This window comes from Prenolepis imparis, unplaced genomic scaffold (assembly GCF_030444845.1).
Source record: "Prenolepis imparis isolate NDT839.2.m4 unplaced genomic scaffold, iyPreImpa1.0 SCAF_7, whole genome shotgun sequence".
Taxonomy (NCBI): domain Eukaryota; kingdom Metazoa; phylum Arthropoda; class Insecta; order Hymenoptera; family Formicidae; genus Prenolepis; species Prenolepis imparis.
In genome coordinates, this window is record NW_028141165.1 from 13,768,407 (window position 1) to 13,789,492 (window position 21,086).

Genomic DNA, 21,086 nt, shown 5'->3' on the forward strand with positions numbered 1-21,086 from the left:
CATTATTTTATATATTAAAATATTTACTCTTTCTGATAATATATAAGCTATAAAAAAACGTTGTCTTTCCATTGTTTTATAATATACATATATAAAATATAAAATGTATGATGTATAAAAAAATGTTATCGAAGTTTTGAAAAACATCATCTGATCAATTTCGTGTACAAATACAGCCGGAATTCCGGCCTCGTGCGCAACTAATCGACACACCTTGACGGTGGGTCCATTTTGTACGCGCAGGTGATTGTCTCGTCTCCCGGTTCACCTAGCAGCGAGGAGTCAGAGCCCTCGCCGGAGCCGATTAACAAGGGCCTCCTGGGCAATTTAGGATACGAAAAGAGCGACGAGACGACGACGACGACGACGACGACGACGTCGAGCGCGTCGGGCGGAATTAGTATCGGCGGCGGCGCCGGTGCCGGCGTCGAGCAGATAACGCCGACGAGCAGCGTCGACACCGAAGAAGGCAATCCCCATCATCCCGAAGAGGGCGAGAAGGGCGTCGAAGGCGACGTCGAGGCGAGCGACGACGATCGACATCAGCATATACCTAAAACGCATTAATCGCTGACACCACGCGAGCGATGAACGCAGTGAGTAACGAAGAAGCTGCGAGAGGAGACGACTTTTCGCGAACGAACGTATACGTCGGAGGTCGAGAACTGCTTCGTGCGCTTTGTACGTACTATTGCTTCGTCTATCGAGGCTGGACGTACAAGCCAAAGAATAGGTCGATCGACCCAGAAAATTAAAACGCGGAATTGTGCACGAAATAGATTACTCGTTAATTTCATATAAGATCGTCCTGTAATTGTTCTCGGATTAATCGCTTAGTTTTATAGATACGAGATGTGGGAAACATGTCAAAGTGAAGAAAAGTCTTCGGACGCAAATCTTCTCGATCTGTGTTGCACGGTGCTAATATTCGAGTGTCGATTCGTAAGAATCTTAGATCGAGAGCTATCGCGATTAATTGATTTTAGTCAATTGTGTTGGGCATGGTTGCGAGAGAAGGATTTGTTAAAGTTAAACGAAAAGGGAACAAAAAAAAAAAGAAGTACAGAAGATGATCTTATTTAGTCGGCATAGCGAGATTATGCTGAAGAATTGCTATATAGCGAAATTAAAACTAGCGATTAAATTTTTTCCCTTGAATGTTACGTCTTGTTTTTTTAATCAAAATTGAGTTTCATAATAAAAAGATTAAGTATGAAGATTTATATAGTTAAATATATATGTGAAACGCGATAACACATTATTGAGAAGCTATCAAATGAAGAGATACAGGTGCTACGACTGTTACCTATTCATAGAAAAACAGAGACACCGATATTCGTTCTGCCAGAGGCAACAATAGCCGGGACCGTAATGATAAAACAAGTTCCGTAAGTTGAAGAGGGTATTCACTATATTAGAAAGTGGCTACTGGGAAAGCAATTTCAACAACCGAACACGTCAGTCCTCCACACATTATGGAAATTTCTTCGAGTAATGGCTTTTCGAGTCATGATCTCTCAAAGCAGATGGAGATGGATTGCAAATAAATGCATCGCATTTACACCTTGCCCTCGATGCTCTTTTCCGGGAGATTGCATAAAGATGAGGAAGGAAGAAGGTGGAGGGGAAGAAGAAGAAGAGGCAGGGACAAGGTTGTCCCTCCGCGATCGTCATCGTCGGCATCTCACTATCATCAACATGACACACAATCGATACACAACACACAGAACTTAAGCGAGCGAGTCGGTCAACGAGGATGCGCACGTGGCATACATAATAATCAGTTTATATGCGAAATATATACTATATATACATATTATATATACATACGTAGACTAGTCACGATATTACGTGTGCTTTTGATAAAAAACTATTACTTGTAGCGTTAGCTAGCTCTCGTATACAAAAACAAAAAGATACATGAACAAACAAATCGACAAACAAACAAATAAACAAACAACTAAACTAGACGATATACATAATATACATATAAAGATGTTATATATATGCGTTGGGAAAGAGGGAGTGCGAGAAGGCACACGACGGTGTTTCAACATGTCGACAATAGAACGTATAGGAATCGTTTGGACATGTTTGCATCAAGGGTATATCGGATAATCAACTGGCTATTGTATCAATATCGTGTCGATTGATTGTCCGAGATTGGATCGTGGATTGAAAACGTAGAAGGAGAAAGAATGGGAGAAAGAATTACCGCGAGAGAAACTGACCGAAAATGATAATAATTACGAGTAAACAAAGAAATGCTACGATTAATTAACTATACTTTTAAAAGGAAAACGTAAAAACGAGTAAAAAATAGCCAGTATTATTATACGTCTAAAGCCGTAAAATGATGATCGCGCGAAAGAAAAAGTGCGAATGAAAAAGAATGAAAGAGAGAGAGAGAGAGAGGGAGAGAAAGAGCAGAGATGTGCGAATAGTTCTAATATAAAAATATAACAAACGATTTTAAAGAAGAACAGACAAAGGAGAAGGGAAGATTAAACGTAGACACGCAAATGTCGCCCTTGTTGAGAACAATTTGGCGACGAGATGAGATTCGCACTACGAATTCAGAATGAAGCCACGAGCGGATCGCGATTGCCTGTCATCGCCATAATTAATTTATCACTGTAACGCATCGCCATCGCCGTCATTTACCGTTGTTCGATCTCGCGATTACTCGTGGTTTGGTTCGCAAACATAAAAAAAGATGCACTGTAATCTGTATAAACACGCACGTATAAATAGATATATAAATACATCTGTACTCTCTCTTCTTTTCGCACAGTTAGTGTTACCGCGCGGAATATTTAAGAAAGACGGGAGGGAAAGTAGCCGCGAAATTGAGACTAATTGTATAGTTGAGTGTAATATGTATATATACATATATATATATATATATTATATGATTCGCTGTAATCCTAGTTATCTTATCCAGTCCCAGATCGTGTGACTGTCGTTCGATGTGCGTGTGCGAGGAAATGCCGGGTACCGAAATAGCTTTTTTTTTCAAGATAGTAGATGAAAGTTTCCTTAACTCTACGTAGAAGTAGAATTCGCAAACCAATCTATTCTCGATTCATTATTTCTCTTTCTTTGTTCCAACAAAAATATGCTTGTTTAATGCTGATATTACATTTTCATTATAAATTATCTTTTAACTTTTATTTGCAGAGATCTAATGAAATATATGTATATTCATAAATAAATTTAAATACTTAGATATATAATTATTTGTGAAGTTGGTTGCTGCAAATTTTTGAATGCTCTATGTCCCAACTTTTCAATTTGTGTCCAGATGACAAATTCTATAATTATAAATCGTAATGTAAAATTTTATTATAATTTTATTCTAACGTAATTATTTGTATTATTATATCATATCGATTATTCGTTTTTGCATTAATTGTATTTTTAAATTATATTGATTCATCAGACTGAGATGTCACATAGTTCCTATCATCTCTACTTGTTCGTAGAGGAATTGAATAATCATATTGAATAAAACAAAAACGCAAAAAATTACCACCGTTTGTCTATCGAAAGATTACTTTCTCAATTTCTTAACAAAAAATAGATGTATTGATCTATAATATAAATTATATAGATTATTTCATAAATAGAACCAAGAGACAGTGTCCACAAATAATTTGTAATTTGCATTATTTGCGTTTTAGGCTTCATATATTCTAAAATAAGTTTAACATGATCCACATAATTTCATGCTTTTTGATATAACTGACTAATTATATGTATATCGTAAAGAAGAGACAGATAAACTTATTAAGACGGTATCCAGTATTTCTCGCCGTCCTGATTCTAGTAATAAATCAATTATGCCGCGAAAAAAGAGAGATAGAGAGATAGAAAGAGAGAGAGAGAGAGTGTGTGTGTGTGTATGGGAGCAAGATTAACTTAACTTATACGTGAAAGCACACTGCCGCAATTTTATATAATTGACTGTTGTTATACCTATACTTACGTACATACATATACATATATATATCTATTAACCAAGACTATTAGCGAGCCGCGATACGTGTCGATCGCGAGGAAGTCCAGAATATGGTCAGTTAATTCAAGTCAGTTTCTTCCGCTAAAAAAAGTGCGGGTTTCTTGTCCGAAATCATAAATTAAAATCCTTCGACGGCGGAGAAAATCACGTTTAGTCCCTATTAAATAATTATTACGCACTTGGGAGATTCTAAAATCGCGCATTTCTATATACGAAGGTATCTAAATACTAGATATCTAAATACATCCAGGGATATTCATATTTTTGGATCTTGCAGAACATTTGCGTATCTAAGAATATCCCAAAATATTTAAAAATAAGATAATTAGATATTTAACAAACTTACAAGTATTGAATATCACAATATTATAAAATCTTGACAAACACACATGCAATTTTTCGCATCGTCAGTTTCTCTTTTTAATGAGAAGAAAACGTGACAGTAGCTAGTCGAAGGATTGACGAAAGTGGAAGCTGGTTAAAGAATGTTATTATTCATTGGGATCGTCGTGCATCCCGTATCCGCAATAATAATTTCATCTCTATTTTCGTGCGCTATAAACTGGACGTTACGCGACGTCCTTCAAAAGTTTTCTCGCATCGCTTGGCAAGGATAATCCCTTGGTCGAATCGAGCTAAGCGAACGAGCAAAATAAGCCACAGATGCAATATAATTTATGCTCTCGACTTTTCCACAATTGATCCCCCCCCCCTAATTTTTCTTTTCTTTCTTTATATCTCCTTCCCCGCGATACCAAAAGATACCAAAAGACAAAAAAAAAACAGAAAAAAAAAGAAAACAAATAGTATTTTGATCGCGCATTATTGATGACTCATTACGAACTCAGATTCACGATTCGCAAAGTCAGATTTATAAAATATATAGGAGAACATCTGAAAGAATCGAGTTACATAGATGGAAAATTCGAAAAGATACAACAAAATTTGCGGGGACAGAAAAGAGTCAGTTAAAGACGCTCGAGAGCCACGTTAAAAATTCGCAAGGACTTACTTATAATTATATAATTGCAAAATGATGAAAATATCGAAAATGAATAATTACATGAGAAAAAAATGTCGGGCAGTAAATGAACTAGAGGCGTAATGTTTATATAAAAATATAATTTTTTACGTGCTCACACATTACCTGATTCTCTCATGCAATCGCATTTTATTTTAATCAATGAATTATTATTATTGTGAGGGAATTCGCGTTAAACAGATTCAAATGCTTGTATTCTCGATTTTAGAATTTATCTCGTCTTTACTCGAGACATTTATATAAAGAGGCTTGATATGTAGATTTTTTAAATTTGCGCTAAACTAACAATTTATAATAAAAAATATTTTTATCAATAATAATTGAAACTTTTTAGAGTATTTATATATCTTTCTAAAACTTGATATTTCCAAAATGTGTTAACTAAATCTCTTTATAATAACACGAAACATATATTTTATTTATTACTTTGTTTTAATTTCAATGATCAATTAATATATTTATATTCGCGGCACCTAATTAAAAAAAAACTATATTAATTTACATGTTTAAAACGAAAAATTTTTGACCAAGCAAATCGATTGTAACTATGAGAGGCACAGCTGTGAGAACGCACAAATATTTTTCACATGTTTTTAAGCTTGATATATCAACACTATTGCGTACTTTATTTGTATATTAAATTATCGTATGCAATATTAAGAATTACATATAAGAAATTTTCAAACATTTATATCAAATCGTGAATACAAGTTTTATGGATCATCGAATCTTAGCACTAACATATAAATATATATACGATGGACCACGTTTGTCATACTGAAACGTTTCTAAAAAAAAAAGAGAGATAGGGAAAGAAAGAAAGAAAAAGTAAAAATGTTTCCATAATTTTTCTATAAGTTAGAAGCAGAACGTAGCGGGGCGCATCGGTTTTTCTTCCGCGCTCCGACAGCATAAATTTCGTACGTAAATGAATCATAATTATCGAACTTTCTACAATTAATACTTATATACTATATATATATATATAGTTTTAGCTGTTTCTCAAAGTCCTCGAATCTTTACGAGATTGACAACATCCGCATCGGCGATCGATCCTTGATGAAGACCATCTATCAATCACCGATGATTGATGAATACCGTAGATTGAATTGCTTAGATCGAAAAGGCGAGAACGAATTTTAGTGAAAAGAAGTTAATTAAATCAGCGTATATACGGATGGATCGATCGCGAATGCGGTCGAACGCTTAGTTTAGCTGATGGGAAAAAAAGTATTTTGCAAAGACCATTATATCGCGTATCCTTCGTTTAAGATAATGACGATGGTATCATCGAGGAATCCCATGCATAATTTAAGCTAAAAAAACGACGATCGGATTCAGATCAGAAAAACTCGAGCGTACTCGCCGGTGCCTCCGCGATTTCGTAATTACAGAGCGATCGACAGGGCGCGGCGTTTGAAAAAAAATCTCGAAATAATTTTCAGCTCAGCTTGACGATTTACGTTGCTCTTCCTTCGTCTTTCCGGATACCAGGCAATCCGCGGAGAATCTTTTCCGAAGAGATCGCGCGAAAAGATCGCGGAAGAGTCGAATTCCTCGAGTGACCGATCGCGACACGGTATGTGCAGAGTGTTAGTATGTAAATAGTCGCCGGAAAAGTGAAGAGAAAACAGAGAGTAATAATGTACTGTCATTCCTTTTGGTGCTCAATAACCCTGAACAGATAATAATAGCTGATAGTCGGTATATGTTAACAAAATAAGCGTAGTCATTCCGTCTCATCGTCGACGTAATCATGCTCAATCTGATGCGAAAGATTTCGGTGGTGAAGACGCTGTATCTGACAGCTAATTTTTATGCTTCTTTGTTAAATGTAATATTTTCAAAGTTACACCGTTTGGCAAATGTGGATTTTTAATCAGCTCTATCGTCATATAAAACAAGCAGCTCTTTTACGGAAAAATATTAATATTTAAACGTCAAATTACAATATTTATTTCTATTTTTTATAATTAGTAATTAGTAATTATATATTTTAATATTACTAGAGTATTATGCAGTTTAGTATCTTTAATATTTAGAATATAATTTTTTTTTTTCAAATTTTTCCCAATTAAAATTTTAAGAAGATCCGGTTTGTAGTTAGGCCGAGAAATGGAAGAATGTCGTTTTCACCACATCGTGCGAAATTTCTCTCGATTTCGAGCTGCAATGTTGAGAAAAGCTAAGATGCGCTTCTTCTTCGAAAAGAAGAATATTCAAGCAACGAGATGCGCTGTACATAATAACGAAAGAGATAATAATAATAATAATTTAAATAATCGTGAAAAACGCGCTGTTCTCGAGAGAGTTTCCCGAACACAAGAAAGATTAAAATCATATTAAGTGAAGAAAGTCGAAGAGGGAGGCGGAGACGCTGCTTGTAAATAATGAATTACGTTTTATTTATCACATGAACGAGATATTCATGTTAATCGCGCTTTAGGGAAGAAGCGGAACACGCACAAGCACATACACGCATACACGCATAAACATACACGTCATGTACATGGTCACATGTACATATACATGTATTTTCGACCGTAGCTTTTCCCGTGTACTTATCGAAATATGTAATATCATTCGAAATCGCTCTGAACACATATCCCACCCAGGATGTATTATATTTACTTACTTAGACAAAATGCGTGCGAGTTGTAGATAATTGTGAATAATATCGAGAGGAAGATGATTAAACGCTGCTTCGAATGAATAATTACAATGATAATTATAAAAGTATTAATGAATTCTTCAAGTTTTTTTTTTCAGTCAGTACACAATTCATAAAATACGACGTTTTTTACGCCATTTTATACTTTGTCTTATTTTAAAAGTTTTTGAATAATATAAGTAAAATTATTTGATAAAATTACAGGGTGTGCATATAATAAGTCTTTTATACTTATGAGAAACTGGAATTTTACTATCTATCAAATATATTAAATTACACACACATCGACACAAACAACATGATAACACGTACAATATTTACACAATATTTTTAAAATTTTTTTCAAAAATTCGAAACTAGAATTTTATACTAAGATTCGTTGACGAAATTAGAACTTGAACTTTATGAAATCATTCATGTTTCAAGTAGCGTTTTTCAAGATTTTTCTCACGATTGATATGAGAATGAAATTATCGAATGGATCGTATGTCTGATCGTTTCCACTCTTCATCGAATAAGAGCATCACTAGATCATAGGGCTAATTACCCTAAAGCTTTCATCGTCCTACATATCATAGGTAAACAAAGAAGAGAAATGATTTTCGTTTCTCAACAAAAAGGAAGAGACGGGCCTACGAACACGACAGAAAATTTGCGGATTGTATTTAGAGTTGTGAAGATGGAGCAAAGTGGGTTAGGGGTGAAACACAAATATAAACAAAATGGGCCTCACAACACTGTGTATTATCTGTTAGGGGAGTGAATTGCGTTTCGTACAATCGAGACGAACGATGAAACACGCTTTTAGGATTAGTCGCAGCTTCGACCTATAGACAAAGCACGGGAAGCACGTATTGTATCTCTTGTATCATTTTTTTTTTTCTCTACTACATGACATCACTTCATTCTCTTTCATCTTTCTGACATACCTATTAATAACTAACAATAAGATGTAGGCGTGATGTGCAAAACAACAATTTAACTGATACTCGCTCAGCTTTTCATGTATAAAAATATCTTGTGCATGAAAAATATTATTATAATGATATCATTAAATATCAAAGAAAATTTCTCAAGAAATTACTGTCCAAATCTTCGATGATAAAAATAATTACTCTTAATATATTTAAAAACATTTCTTTCTATTAAGGAATATCTTTTTGCACATCGACTCAGCGATTATAAAATTTTACAATAAATATCATTCAGAATCAAGAGTGACACAGAAATTATAATGCCACGACCGAATTCTCACGTACTCTCGTGACGCAAAATTGCGATTTGATTGGACTTGAATCAAACCAGTACAAATAACATTTTAAAGCATTCAACTTGACACTGTCTTCGTTTTCATATCGCGCTTCATTCAGCACGTAGCTTGCACAAATCTGCGACTTCCAATTTAAGTGATAAAATCGAACATGTAATCATTTGGACGACCCAAGTTCACCTACTTCTTCCAGTTTTCATATAAAAAAAGACGCGAAAGCAAGGAAAATGTAGAAAAATAATTCGTTCGGCGTTCTGCGAGGACGACGAGCGTCATCTTCGCGCGATTAACGATAATTATTCTTGTGTGCATTGCTTGTTTCGCGATCATGTTCGCGAACGTCACGCAAACACGATCACGCGTTTCATAGCAATCATTTTTGTAAACTTCTTCCGCTTCTATAAATCGCCGCATCGTTTATCCGCATAAAACAAGCGTGAATACAGAGACGCATTCGTTCTCCCGCAGACATACTATATCATTGCAAACTATATCATTATCGATCATTATCGCGCGAAGAGGAAAGAGGGGTGAGAGATTGATTACTCTAGTGCTTAGGGACGAAGCCTGTAAACTCTCTGTTAGTCGAAACTTGAAGATATAGTGCGAATGGGCAACCACAGTTATTAAATGTATCATACACGACTACTGAAAGAGGATTTGCGAAAACGTTAATTACCGTCGAAGGTATACAATTATTTTCAATCGATTCTTCCTATTAGCATACTTATAATTCAATTTTTTTCACCGTGCAAATATAACAGAAAATAAAAATTGACCAAAATTAAAAGTAGCCTAAGTATAATAATGCAATAAATATCAGAGAAATATCGGAAATTAAAATTATTTTCTATATTGTTAAACATTCTGAAAATTAAAGATATATATATATTTCTTATATAATTTTAATCATAATATAATCGCAAAATTATATTACGGAAAGTTAGGATAAATTTAATTAATTATATAAAAAGAAAGAGATAAATTAATTTATATATATTGCTTGCAATATATTAAATTTTCGAATAATAATATAAATATTACAGTTGTCTTATATCGAATATGTAAACTTGCTATTATAATTTCAGTTATAAAAATGGAATACAAAGATTTTACGTGCTATCCAGGATTGTAACCAGAAAAATCAATTTAAATTAGTTATAATAATCGGCGAGTAATCGACGTCTACGAAACAAAATAACTATAGTTGTTAATGTACATTGAAAGAGCGAAAGGAAAAGAATGCATCTGATGCGAGAATGCGAAACAGATGAGGAATAAAAGAGTAATTGTGAAAGAAAAAGAAAAAAAGGAGAAAAAAATAGGAGAACAAAAGAAATATACATACGAAAAAAGCAAAACTGTGCACAGCTTCTGTGAATTGAAAATTCTAAGTCTAAAAATATATTTATGACAGAAAGACAAAAGTCAGAAAGAAGAAAATAAAAGAGAAACGAAATGCAGATGTAGATGCAACGGAAGGAAAAAAAGTAAAAGAGAGAGAGAGAGAGAGGTATACAAATATAAATATATAAATATAAAAAAAGATACGAGCAAGATATAAATAAAAAGGCGAAGACTAAAAACAAGAAAGAGAATAAAAAGACAGACGAGAAGTTGATGATGCAACGTAAACGACGCGGACAAATATATCTATCAGTATTTATGCAGTAATCAAGAACTATCACCGCGACTTATTGTTAGATAAATATTATTGACAGCATTTAATGATTTTACTTGGATCTCCTCTCTAATCCTATTCTCTAATCGAAACTGCAGCATTAAAGTATATAAAAAGAGGGAAGAAATGGAGAGTAAGAAAGAGAGAAGAAAGAGAAAAGACAAAGATACAATATTTGAACGGCTGAAAAAGCAAGAAAGGCTTGGGCGAACGAAGAATCATATAGTAAAACAGATGAAAAAAAGGAACGACTATCGTTGATCGCTATATCAAGCAAGTAGATGTATATTTAAGAGTAAACGAAAAAAAAATATAGTAGCGTGTCGGTATATTAGTGTTATAATTGCGAGGATGCGTCGCCGCGTGTCTCATGCCCGACCATTGGCCGCTTATGCGAACCGATGATACATGAAAGATAAAATACGAAAAACTCAATATATGAAGAACGAGGAACGATTGCGTGTTGTGCGTATACGAATGCGTGAAAATATGTGTCGGAGATACAAATTGCGTCAATTGTAAATTATGCGTTCAGCCTTAACACGAGCGTAACTTTTGTAAATTTTGACCCTTCTTAAAAATCTCAATCGGATAAATTGCAAATATATACATGAAAAATTGATGCGCGATAAAGTATAACAAAAATCTATGACATAGCAAGTGTCATTTTATATAATTTTATAATTTGTATAATATTTTTTAATTTTAAAAGTAATTGATGAATTTCTTCAATCTTTGAAATATTAATTGAAATTCCCTCTTACGATGGAAAACAATAATATAAATTAAACGTAATTATAATATTAATAAAATTATATTAATAAAATTATTTGTTTTAATTTTACTTATAATTAGATTGAAATTAAAATTGAGTCACAATCTTTGTCAGCATTTTCTTTTTAACGAAGAAAAGGAATGATAAATGATATCTCATAAAAAGATTGTTAAAGCTGAACGCACCTTAAGAAAGTGCAAGAGAGCGCAGTGTGTGAATACAAGTTGACTTTAACACCAAAAAAAATTTTTTGCAATACAAAAATTAATCTTTAGAGACAATTACAATTCGTTGATAATTAGGTCAAAGTTTGACGAAAAATTGGGACAAGATTTGTTAAGTGTCTTGTGAATTCGGTAATCGCGCGATGCGCCGAATAGTAAGTTTCGTTTTAAACGAAATTTAGCATTAAATGTTCCATTGTTATTAGGTTTGTTAAATTTGAGGAATGCGAAAATAAATCGCTGGATTTTAGTTGCAATTAGAGAAATGGATCGTTTATTCTCAATCGGGAAAATTAAACCGTCGCAATTTTTTTCGAATGCTTGAACGAGATTTTTCTCGATTGTTAACTTCGAATGAGCTTTGTCGAGTATATCGATGTGAGAGATGATATACGTATATAGGACTCCGGTTTCGCTTAATCCGTCGCTAATTAAGCGACGCTTTAAAGAATCGGTACTAGGTTCGCGCCAGTCAATTCGACACGCGAGTCAACGATGCGCGAGCAAGCGCTTCGTTATAACCGATTATAAACAAAAGAATCAACAGTAGATATAGTAGAGCGTGAAACAATTTCAAAGGGGTAATACTACCGTTGTTCCGTTAATTGTTTCTATAGATTTTATTGCATCGCGACCGCGTCGAGTCATCCGCGATCGGGAAGCAAGCACAAAATGATAATCGCGGGAATTATTAATTTATCGCTATTCTCAATAAAACAACGCGCGCTGTAATGTCAACTATATGTCAATAATTCTGTTCAACTATGAGATTGAAATTTTTATTGGTGCCCAATTGATAGATAATAGACAGAATTGATAATTTTGACGTTAAACACGAAAAAACAAAATAAACTTTAGAAACTTGGAATTTTCTTTTTATTAAATGATTTTACGTGATTTTTCTAAATTTACACTTTATTATAAAATAAAAAATAATGATAATAATGTATCAAAAGAATAAATGTATTAATTATATAAATCGTCAAAATTCTACAAACCCACTTTGGTTCTGAACGAGAAATTAAAGATTTATAAAACGCGACATATAAAAATAATGAAATATGTACTGATTTTTCACTGTGTGCTCGAAGCTGCGCGTTTGTTCGAAAATATACTCGTCGATCACCTATGCGAAATGGATGAAGGAATCGATAGAATTCATAGATAACCCTTTGGAGGTGATTCCTCCGTATCTCGGAAACGAGCGATCGATCTAGAACCTTGCGATTTCGATCGACTGATTTAGTCAATTAGATAATCCTCTCGAATATTTCTCATAGGTGGATCCGGACGGACCGCGAAAAAGCCCCGGATTAGAGAAAGATAAAAAAAAAATATATATATATATAGATAAATATACATATATATATGTAGAGTATATGTCGAATGTACACATGCACGTAGTAATGTCGACCGCTTTTAATCGATCGCGCGGGAAAGCGCACGCGACGCGGCCGCGGCTACTCTAGCCAGGACTATTTTTCTAAGTTGCAAAGTATAATAAATTAACGACGTTGCATTATCGTTACTAGAGTATATTATAATGTATATTGATATTTTAACTAGGCGAGATAAGTATGAGATAATGTTACGAGCGAGAGTAATATAACGAGACTATATATCATAATTATTATCGTAACGATTATCGCGCAGACGATGATCGATAATTACCAAGAAGGTTCGCACGTGCGGTCGGTGCGCGTGTGACGCGCGCGACGCATTTAATTAGTCGAATGCGTTAATCGCGAGACGAATCGACGAAGCGTGAAACGGGAGAGATCGCAATGGGATGAAAAAAAATGACGAGAGAAAAAGCTCAATAAATTTTTTGAGCGATTTCGTCGATTCGCGAGAGACGAAGCGAGAGGAAGGGACGAAAGAGAGACCGATGGTAGCAGAATGAATGGAATAACTATAAAAGCGAATGTGTGAATACGAGTATGAATGAGCGATGAATAAGCATGTGTCGTTCTTCGGCCGCGGAGAGTAATAAGAGAAATAATGAATCGTTCTGTCAGTCACCTCACACCTATATTATACAATATCATAATAATATGCTGCCATACGATATAAATATATGTCTACGGTAAGGAGTATATTAATAAAACATTACAAATAAATATGTTATAAGTAAGTGCCTGTGTTTCCTTCATAATCGGTTCTTCATAATTGTTAATACACATCAGAGAGAATTTTCTCTTAGAATTTACCCTGAAAATCATGGTAATCCTGAGACAATATGATATGGAAAGAATTTTAGGAGAATTTCTCTGATTAATATTTATTACAATAAAAATAATAATATCTATCGCAATAAAATATAAATCATGTTTGATTAATTTTACTAAACTGCATAGTAAAATTAATCAAAAATATTTTATATTTTATTGTAATAGACATTATTATATTTATTGTGATAAATATTAATCAGAGAAATTCTTTCCATGCCATAATGTCCCACGATTACTATGATTTTCAGGATAAATTTCAAGAGAAAATTCCCTGTGTACAAACTACAAAATCTAATGGTTATTGCATAATTGCATAATTAATTTATTACTGTGTTTACAGTAATATATAATATATACAGTTATGACAAAAAAATTATTGATCTTGAAATGTTATGATAAAAGAGAGAAATAGAGAGTAAAATTAGCCAGTCTTTATGAATTAAAAGTTTCTCGCAATATTGCAAAAAATGAAACTTGATAATTGAACAAATAATAAAAAAGTTCCTAGTTTACTTATTTATTAATAACTTACATATATATATATATATATATATACGATGTATTATTTAAAAAATTGAAGTATTTGATCGTCGATTTAAATAGCTGTTTTATACTTGTCATACAATTAATTGTTTTTGGACAAAGTAAGAATTATTTCTACACAATACTTTAAACTGATGCAAAGACAGAAAACAAAAATGAACAAAACTCTTAATGAGTAAGAGATATTAATTTGACTTATATAATTTAATTGAATACTTGAATAATTGGGAAACTCACTCGATCGGTTTACACGTAAATTAAATGAAAGAAAAACGGCCTTTATATGTCGTTGCATTGATATTTAGAAATTAAATCAATTTCCGCGTTGTACTAGTATGTATACGTTTTCTAAAATGATTTAACACATTATGTTTCTCTCCTAACATTTCATAATTCATAGAGATTACATGTTAATTATATGATAAGCTTATATGTCAATTAACAAAATATTCACGTAAAACAGACAGTTGCAGCCTCAACATATTTACACCAACTTCTTTTGTGTAAATGGGCAAATCAATTTGTTTTCTATTTGTTTGATGTCGGATATTATGCGAGAGGACACATAGTATAATTCACTTAGTGAAAGCGATGCATCGACACGTGCTCAGCTCTGCGTACGCAATTTCTGCTGTTTGCACTGGAGGATGGTATGACACAGTTACATCATATTAAGGTGAACGTCGTAGTTATTTGCAGCGAAAGCGTACTGACGCATACCGACTAACATCGTTGACAAATATTAATCGAGAGACGATCATCAATCAAGCATTTTCCATCGACAAATGTTCAGATTCGTTTTGGACGTTTATTAAAAAAAATTATTATAAAATAAATAAAAGATGTTCCACGTTATTGTATTACATAATTTTTTCTCAATCTCTCTCTCTTTATACAATTATTGCAAATACTTATTCTGTGCATATGGTGAATGTGTATATAGTGATATTTGTGTGACATTTATTTATATTTTCTTTTGATATACACGTAAAGATATCTGAGTATTCTGATATTTTGACAAAAAACAAATTTGATGTGAAAAAGTCTGAAAAGGAATAAAAAAATTAACGATTCGGAACAACGATTTTCTTTGTCGATGTTGAGACCAAATTGTTAGGCAAATGTTGGAGCAGTCGTTAGGCTCTGGCAAGCGGAAAGGCAGTTGCGCAAAAAGAAGGCCGCTAATAGAAGGTAACGCTTTCTACGGCTGGATAAAGCCCGCCCCTGGATGAGTTTGACGGCAAAGAAAAACAAAAAGCGCGTCTGTCGTGATACAAACGCGAAGCATTTCGGTGAAGGAAGAAGAGGAACAAGAAGAGGAAGGATATAAAGTTTGGGTGAGAAGGTGGGAAGAGGTGGGAGGAAAAGAATGCAACGCGACCTGTGCGAAGGACACAAGGCGTCGACGACCCAGTGACAAGATGCAGCCAGTCAACATTCTTCATCGCGTTCTTTTCGCTTTACTAATAATCGCCGTTACTACATCATTTGCTGGAAAGTTGCAGCCTGGTGAGTGCAAATGTACTTATTATATTGATATGATAAATAGACGATCAAATTCTCTCGCGTGAAAATCAGAGATTATATTTTATTATATAATTATATATATATATATATATATATATATATATTGCATCATTTATCAGTTATTATTTGGATACACAAAGAGAATTTTCTCTTAGAATTTACCCTGAAAATCATGGTAATTGTGGGACAATATGGTATGGAAAGAATTTTATGAGAATTTCTCTGATTAATATTTATCACAATAAAAATAATAATATCTATTACAATAAAATATAAAACATGTTTGATTAATTTTACTAAACTGCATAGTATTTTATATTTTATTTTTTACATATTTTATTTTAATAGATATTATTATTTTTATTGTGATAAACATTTTAATCAGAGAAATTCTCATAAAATTCTTTCCATACCATATTGTCCCACAATTACCATCATTTTCAAGGTAAATTCTAAGAGAAAATTCTCTCATTGTATTTATATATTTTTGAAATAAAATATATATCTAAAATATACTGTGTATGTGTGTGTGATATAAATGCAGTGCTATTTATAAATTTTCACATTATTTAGTTAAATAACTTTAAATAATTGTACTTATGGTTTGCAATATTGTCGATTCAGTGGCATAATTGTTATGCAATTGTAAATAATTATTATAGGATGAATAAAACTAAAACCAGAATCTTCAGATATCTCGATTATATGTTTAAAAATATATTAAAAGAGAACTTATATGAATGTCACAAACCACCATATACACATTCATCATATGCACAAAATAAGTATTCGCAATAATTTGCAGAGGAGAGGTAGCAATCGTTATTATTTTGCAAATTATAAAATTATATTTGCGTGCGACACGCTTTTACAACGCGATTATTATCATTGATTACATGATGCAATAGATATTGTGACAGACTGAATTGATATAATTATGCGAGTGCAAGATATTGAGTCTACCGGCGCGTAAATCGTACTGAAGTGAATAATATTGTACGAATAATAATTTACGGTGCTCTGAGTGAAAGGAAAATACAAGTGGGGTCGCAAGTCGCGACGAGACGAATGAAATTTTTAGTTGGACAATAATATGCAGATTAAATTTCGTAATTAAAATCTTGTTATTGAACTTCTCGTCAACATAATGTGTTCTTATTCTTACAGTCAAACTTCGCGGGGCACGAAATCGCTCTATGTTGAGACGGATTGCAATCTTTCGCGAGGAAAAATCTAAAGTTTGCTACGGTAAAAAATCTAAATTTTACTTTTGTCTAGAATTTTCAATGACGATTAATAAAATATGAATATTAATATGAACAAAGTGAATTTAAATTTGATAACTATGCTAAAGTTCAGCTTTTCTTTCTTTCCAAATAATTATATATCTTTAAATATCATTTTTAATTATTTTTTCTTAATATACAAGTACTATAAAATAAAATAAATAAACTTTTTATTATAGAATTATAATTCCTCTGAGTAATATATTAGATATAGAGTAATATAGATTTTAGAGAGACATATGTATATATAATATTTAATTCTAAATATTATAGTATATGTAAAACATTTCAGATTTAGTTGGTTGCTTCGCGGATCCGCCGCAACATTTATCGATAAAACGACCGCCTGAACATCCTAGTGTGATTCAAACTAGATTCTATCTCTATACGCGTGTAGATCGACAAAATCCAGAGCCTTTACAGTACGGTGATGACTTGAGGTCCATTGTACATTCGCGATTCAATGTTACCAAGCATCTCAAAGTGTTGATACACGGTTATAAGGGCAGTGGAAGTGATATCGGCGCTATACTTGGCGTTAATCTGCTTCTCGACAGAGTAATGTTTAATTTATCTCGCTGATCATCGTCAATCTTTTTTTCGATTTACAATTGTAAAATCTTTAAGCCATATCGCACCACCGAATTATTAACATTCTCAATAAACTCCGTTCAACTTCTCTCATACAGGAAGATGCAAACGTCGTCATTTTGGATTGGACGAGAGGAGCAGGCACTACTTACGCGGCTGCAGTGGCAAATAGCGAACTGGTCGGCCGACAATTGGCTTTGATTCTTTTGGACACTATTAATTTGGGGATTAATCCTACCGACATTCATGTGATCGGTTTCAGTCTTGGCGCACATGTGGCCGGTTGCGCCTCGGAAGTATTGAAAAGGAAGGATCTGCTTTTAGGTCGCATAACAGGTCTCGACCCAGCGTCCCCATTCTTTAGGCATCATCTGTTTCGAGAGAAGTCGAGAAAATTGGATGCTACTGACGCTCATCTCGTCGATGTGATTCATACCGACGGTTCTCAAGATTTCGCGGATGGCTTTGGCCTACTTAAACCAATCGGACATATCGATTTCTTTCCCAATGGCGGCAGAGAGCAACCTGGTTGCACCGATGTTAAGAATTCGGTGGTGGTCAGTCATTTAAAAGGTGCAAATTTTGAATAATCTAAGCGTGGATAAATATTAACTTGTTTAATTTAATTACGTGTGTTTAAATATGTTTAATTAAAAAAAAAATATTATTAACAATATTTTGATCAGATCAAAACTTGTCGTGTCCAAGTCAAAATGATTTTAAATAAATTCAGTTTTCAAAAATAATATATAAATATATCTACGTCGATTTTATTGAGATATTCAAAAATATTGTTAATTTTATTAATATATATTGAAAATATATATATATATTAATATTAAAAATAATATATTAATATTAAAATATTGAAATATTAATATTAATATTAAAAAATTAACAATATTTTTGAATATCTCAATAAAATCGACATAGATATATGGAACAAATTATATTAATTAATAATGGCCTGAGATAAATAAAGATTTATTTTGCACACACTCTCTTATATTTAATCTATTTCTTGTTAAAGTATGTATGCTTTTATAAAGTTATAAATTATTGATTTCTCTTAATTATTAATTTTAGAAGAGTTAGATCGAAATATAGCATGTAGTCATATAAGAGCTTGGCAGCTCTTTGTGGATAGCATACGCTCGCAAAACAAAATGTGTAAATTCATCGCATGGCCCTGTCCACAAGGAAGAATATCTTATGCTAAGGGAACATGTTTCCCTATGGAATCGACCGATTGGAATCAAGAAATGGGTTACGCGGCTAATCATGGGCCCTTGGGAATCTATTATCTATCGACCAGAGCTGAAACACCGTTTTGCGGTAATAGAATATACCAATAGTTGAATTTCTTTATTGAAGCCGATAATTTGGCAAGAATAATATTTTATAATTAATAATATTTTAAATTTTTCTCTACAAAAATTAATGAATTATCTTCTTGAAAAAATGAAAATATATATTGAAGCACATTATTGACGGTTAAAAGATCAATATTAATTAATTATATATTTTAACTGAGAATTTATTACATAAATTTAGAGAAAATTATTTAGAGAAAGAAATTAATTTAGAGAAAAAAAAATTAAAAAATAAGCTTAGACAATTAATTATTCTAAATTAATATTATAACTGCGACATAATTATTATTATTTCACATTATATTCTGCAAATCATAATTTTAAAAAAACTCGTAAACTTTAGGTCAACCACTTAGAGCATCAGTGATGCTGTCCGAAGATATGCCGAAAACATCTGGTGTATTATTTTTCAAAATTTTCCTCGGCAATTCTACAACACTTTTTAAGATTGAATGCACGTAAGTAAAAAAAATATTCCATCTATAAATAAAAATAGTTTATGTATATTTATCTAACTGACAGTCTGCATCAAATATTATAATTATCATAAATTTAATTTTAACGAGCATCAATTCTAATATTAATATGAAGAATATTAATTTTAATATGTTTAAATGTAATATGTTAAAATTATTCATGTTTCAACACGGGATCCATACATTGTATGATGTATTGTTGATGTATGCAATGTAAATAATTGATATTGCATAATTTAAAAGAGATAAATCCTCGAGTGCCATTCGAGTTAATTCAGCGCTAACTTGTTCGTAATAAAATGTTGTTTTAAATGTTATTAAGCTTGTCGAAACAAAGAAACGAACGAATGACGTTTCATAACATTGCGGCGGCAGAATTCGATACTTTACATGAAGATACTACATCAATCACCGGCATTGTTTCGTATCAACACTTTGATAATAATACAGAGGGAAATAGTACATCAATTCCAGAGATGAATGTAATACTTTTCAATAAACTTACGATCGAAGATCGTAAAGGCCACAGGTAAAAATGCGACATATAATTTTAATAGAAGTTTGTTATGAAATTTACATATTTAAAAATATTAAGTTGCTATTGTTTCATTAATATATAGTAAACAAAAATACCATAAACATTAAAAATTTCATATTTATAAAAAATACCATAAATTATATGTACACAAAGAACTTTCTTTTAGAATTTACCCTGAAAATCATGGTAATAAAATGGGACAATATGATATGGAAAGAATTTTATGAGAATTTCTCTGATTAATATTTATCACAATAAAAATAATATCTATCACAATAAAATATAAAACATATTTGATTAATTTTACTAAACTGCATTATTATTGTGATAAATATTAATCAGAAAAATTCTTATAAAATTTTCTATACCATATTGTCTCACGATTACCATGATTTTAAATTCTAAGAGAAAATTCTCTCAGTGTACAATTATATTTGTATATGTATATATATTGTACTGTATATATAATTATTTTTTTATATCTCAACCAGGTGGGAATATTGCAGAACAAATACCGCAATTAATTCAAACGAGATGAATGAAATATTGTATGTAGAATTGAAAAACGAGCTTTGTACACCGTTATAATGCAATTCTGATGTGATGATTTTTTATTAGAATAAATGAAATATTTGCAAAACACGCGCATACGATCATTCTTTAAAAGATTCTACATTTTTATCCATCTTTCTAGTATATATCTGGCGTCTGTAGCATTAATTTATATAATATATAATTCATTCTTTATTACATTATTTGTGCCATAAATGCATAAACGGCCAAATCTCGAATTAGATTATAAATCGCAATCATGGCGAATCATGGCGAATCATGGAA

The 21,086-nt window shown here is 32.3% G+C and overlaps 2 protein-coding genes across 19 annotated transcripts in view; both read left to right on the forward strand.

Annotated features, from left to right (window-relative positions):
• The window catches only part of Rhogap100f (Rho GTPase activating protein at 100F), an 88,160-nt gene extending 74,356 nt beyond the window's left edge, over window positions 1-13,804 (forward strand). For 17 of the 18 annotated variants that reach the window (XM_083041944.1, XM_083041942.1, XM_083041943.1 and 14 more), the window contains one exon: window positions 244-13,804. In XM_083041944.1, the coding sequence (XP_082898070.1) occupies window positions 244-567 (324 nt within the window). In that variant the 3' untranslated portion in view covers window positions 568-13,804. The remainder of the gene's footprint in view (window positions 1-243) is intronic. The other variant, XM_083041955.1, reaches the window with a different exon arrangement.
• A 1,626-nt stretch (window positions 13,805-15,430) lies between these two features.
• On the forward strand, window positions 15,431-20,892 carry LOC145938395 (pancreatic triacylglycerol lipase). Its single transcript, XM_083041965.1, has 8 exons — window positions 15,431-15,967; window positions 17,153-17,233; window positions 17,564-17,829; window positions 17,961-18,435; window positions 18,949-19,197; window positions 19,579-19,693; window positions 20,034-20,240; window positions 20,741-20,892. Exons 1-8 carry the CDS (start codon window positions 15,880-15,882, stop codon window positions 20,835-20,837), a joined length of 1,578 nt encoding a protein of 525 aa, XP_082898091.1. The 5' UTR covers window positions 15,431-15,879; the 3' UTR covers window positions 20,838-20,892.
• The last annotated feature ends 194 nt before the right edge of the window (window positions 20,893-21,086 follow it).

What these genes read in the sequence shown, in the direction of transcription:
- LOC145938395 (XM_083041965.1), top strand. Translation starts at nt 15,880, where the DNA reads ATGCAGCCAGTCAACATTCTTCATCGCGTTCTTTTCGCTTTACTAATA. An exon ending in TTAATCTGCTTCTCGACAGA is followed by an intron (nt 17,830 to 17,960) that starts GTAATGTTTAAT and finishes TCTCTCATACAG; the next exon opens with GAAGATGCAAACGTCGTCAT. An exon ending in AGCTGAAACACCGTTTTGCG is followed by an intron (nt 19,198 to 19,578) that starts GTAATAGAATAT and finishes CGTAAACTTTAG; the next exon opens with GTCAACCACTTAGAGCATCA.